This window comes from Notamacropus eugenii, chromosome 3, assembly GCF_028372415.1.
Source record: "Notamacropus eugenii isolate mMacEug1 chromosome 3, mMacEug1.pri_v2, whole genome shotgun sequence".
Classification (NCBI taxonomy): Eukaryota; Metazoa; Chordata; class Mammalia; order Diprotodontia; family Macropodidae; genus Notamacropus; species Notamacropus eugenii.
Window position 1 is genome coordinate 230,503,450 of NC_092874.1, and position 3,472 is coordinate 230,506,921.

Below are 3,472 nucleotides of genomic sequence, written 5' to 3' on the forward strand. Positions count from 1 at the left end.
GACTGAAGATAGACCAAGCAGGTAAAGAAGAGCAGAACCATACCTAGAATGGAGATTTGCTGCTGAGTGTCATGTTTAAATAATCTGACTCAGGAGAAAGAATTATGGAGTTTGGATGCAGATTGAAGCATACTATTTGCTCTCTCTCTCTTTTTTTGTTTTGCTTCCTCCTTCTTGTAGTCCATTGCATTGGTTCTAATTCTTCTTTGAAACATGCCTAATGTGAAAATATGTTTAATGTGAGTGTGTGTGTGTGTGTGTGTGTGTGTGTGTGTGTGTGTGTGTGTGTGTGTGTGTGTGGAGAGAGAGACTATATCAGATTGCATGCTCTCTTGGGGAGGCGGGTACAGGGTTGGGGAGGAAGGGGGAGAAAAATTGGAATTCAAAAGCTTGTGGAACCAAATGTTGTAAACTAAAAATAAATAAATAAAATAATCCAACGCATTTCTCACAGGGAGCTTTAAATTGGATGAAGTAGTCTCTCCTAGCCATAAAGGCTTCCAGTTCATCTAGTAGGAAGGAAGGTTGAAGTTTTATATCTCTTAACATAATAATTGCAAGATCTCTGACACAGTAGTCTTCAAATCTGTCTAAAGAGTAGTGCCACACATTTAGGGAGGAGAAGTACACCACTGGAACCTGAATGGGAAGGGATTCTCCTGAGTTCTTCAGATCATTCCTATACTTTTTAGATGTCAGTTATCTGTTCTTTCACTGTTGTCATCACTCTCAGATTCCATCCATTTAACCCAAGTGATTAAGCCCCACCACATCCAGGAGAGCATTCTTAAAATATAATTTGAAGTATAAAGCTAAAACCAGCAATTGGAAAAAAAACTCCTTGATTTTCTTTTTCTGTTTCTTTCTTTTTTCTTTCCTTCTTCTTTCTTTCTTTTTTCCTTCCTTCCTTCCTTCCTTCTTTTCTTTCCTTGAGAAGGACAGCTAAATTTCTAAGTACTTAGACACCTAGGAAGAAGACTGAAAATTCATTTGCAGATATCTCTAATAATCTATTGCATGTTTATATTGAGGCACCAAATTAACAAAAATAACATGGTAGAGATGTCACAATTGTTCACAGTCATTCCATGTTGGTTGTTCTGTGTATCAACCTTTCATACATATGAAGTTATTTGACTATATGGAAACAGGGATTTTGAATCCTAGGAACAATTATGTTATGAATATGAATTGAAGAGAAAAGAGTTTCCTTATGTCAATTGGGCAAGTCTACATAGGCAATATGAAATTGAAGAAAATTGAGTATCAATTTATACTTAATAATCGTAAAGCAGTTTACTTCCTGTAGAGAATGTACTATTTAACAAGTATTTATTAAATATTTTTCATGTTCTGAGTGTTACGGAGGTTTCACAGAAGAAGACATATTCTCTACTTCCAGTCTATAAAGCTAGCAAACCTTACAATAATAGTAAGCAGAAGGGGGAGAGGCTCAAGGAGACTTTAAATGAGATAGATTGAATTAATGAAGGAGTGAGAATAGAAGGAAAGTATTTAAAATATATGGGCTTTTACAGAATATTTGGAATCATGGCTATTTAAAAGACTTTTATTATGTCTTTATGATTCAACAAATACAAATGCAATGAATAAAAAGTTATTAAGTGTCTGTTCTACCCAAAATAGTGTGCTATTCTGCCCAAAATGATGTACCCAAAATAGGCACTGAGGGAAGGGTAGAATAGGTAGATTTTATATGACACATGGTCCCTCCTTCCATGGAGATTATTGGTGTATAGGAAGCTATGACCAAAAATAAATCAAATCCAAAACTATATAGTACTCAAAAACAGAAGAGAGATAACAATGTTTCTTACATCTGGGAAGGAAAAGGTTCTTAATATTTGGGGAGTGAGGCAAGGATTTGGGGGATATGTTTACCAATTATGCTTTAAAAAAACAGGGAAGGAACTCCACAAAGTTGAGATGGGTGAAGGAAAGAAAAGGAGATCCTAATATCCCAACTATACAGTATAGTATCAGCAAAGGGAGAGGAAAGAAAGTGCTAGGTGTTTGTAGGGAATAGGACAGTTGAACAGAAGTGTAGACTACTAAGAGATTAGACTAGAAAGATAAAGAGGTAGCAGCTTGTGGATGGCCTTAAATGTGAAGCCAAAATGTATGAGCTTATTCAGTAGCCAACTCGAAACCAACTAGACTGTGAGCAGAAGAGTAACATCATCATGACTATGCACATAGAAGACTGGTTGAGTTCCATACAAAATCAGTATATAAAACATTTTCATTTAACTAAGAAAAACATTTTTCTGGTTACAGACTTAAAGATCTTTTTTACTTGTTTGTTCCTTAGACTATAGATGAAAGGATTTAGAAAGGGGGCCACTGAAGTGGTGAGGATGGCTACCGCTTTGTTAAAGACTACTCTTTCCTTGGCTGAGGGCCTAATACACATGAAGATACAACTGCCATAAGAGATGGAGACAACAATAATGTGAGAGGAACATGTTGAAAAGGCCTTTCTCTTTTGCTCTCTGGAAGGGATTCTCAGAATTGTCCTAAAGATGTTTGCATAGGAGAGAAGTACTAGAGTCAAAGTGACAAGGAGTGTCAGTAAGGCTAAGAAAAAACTCCACAGCTCAATGAACTCAGTGTTAGTGCAGGAGAGCTGAAGAACAGGAGAATAGTCACAGGAAAAGTGATCAATGACATTGGCATCACAGAAATCCAATTGGAGGCCCATGGTAAGACCTGGCAAGATTGTCAGTAAGCCAGCAAGCCAAGAGCCAAGGATGAGTTTGGTGTATACTCGGCTTTTTATGATATTCGCGTAATGCAGGGACTTGCAGATGACCACATAGCGATCATAAGACTTGACAACTAAAAGGTAAAACTCTGATGACCCCAAGAGTACGACAAAAAACAACTGGCTCACACAAGCATTATAGGAAATTCTTTTGTTCATGGTCACAATGCTGATCAGGAATCTGGGAATACATACTGATGTCAAGGATATTTCTAAAAAGGAGAAATTGCGAAGGAAGCAGTACATGGGTGTTTTGAGGTGGGAATCCAGAAGGGTTAGAAGGATGATGCTGAGGTTTCCTCCAATGCTTAGTATGTATGTTAGGAAGAGAAAGAGAAAAACTGCAATCTGTAAGTCTGGATTATCAGTCAGGCCCAGAAGAATGAAAGTAGTCACTGTTGTATAGTTCCTCATAGCTACCTTCTGATTTCTGCCAAAACTGGACAAATGAATAAAACAAATCAGCATAAGAATGAAAGGAGTGAACAGAACTCCTGTGAGGGTGCTAGTGGTGGAGAATCTATTTAGTTCAGTCAAGTGTTTCTACATTTTAACCCTGACTGATTTTTTAAAAATACCTCTTATGTCATTTTAAATTTCTTCTACCACATGCACTAATCAAATAAAAAGCTTCTCTGTCTCTCTTCTCCCCCCTCCTTTCCTCCTCATACTTTCTTCTTCTTCTTC

General features: G+C 37.1%; 1 protein-coding gene across 1 annotated transcript; it reads right to left on the minus strand.

The window, feature by feature from the left end:
• Window positions 1-2,263: 2,263 nt before the first annotated feature.
• On the minus strand, window positions 2,264-3,199 carry LOC140531462 (olfactory receptor 6C74-like). The gene has a single exon (XM_072650402.1). The coding sequence runs from the start codon at window positions 3,197-3,199 to the stop codon at window positions 2,264-2,266; it is 936 nt and encodes a 311-aa protein (XP_072506503.1).
• Between the last annotated feature and the right edge of the window lie 273 nt (window positions 3,200-3,472).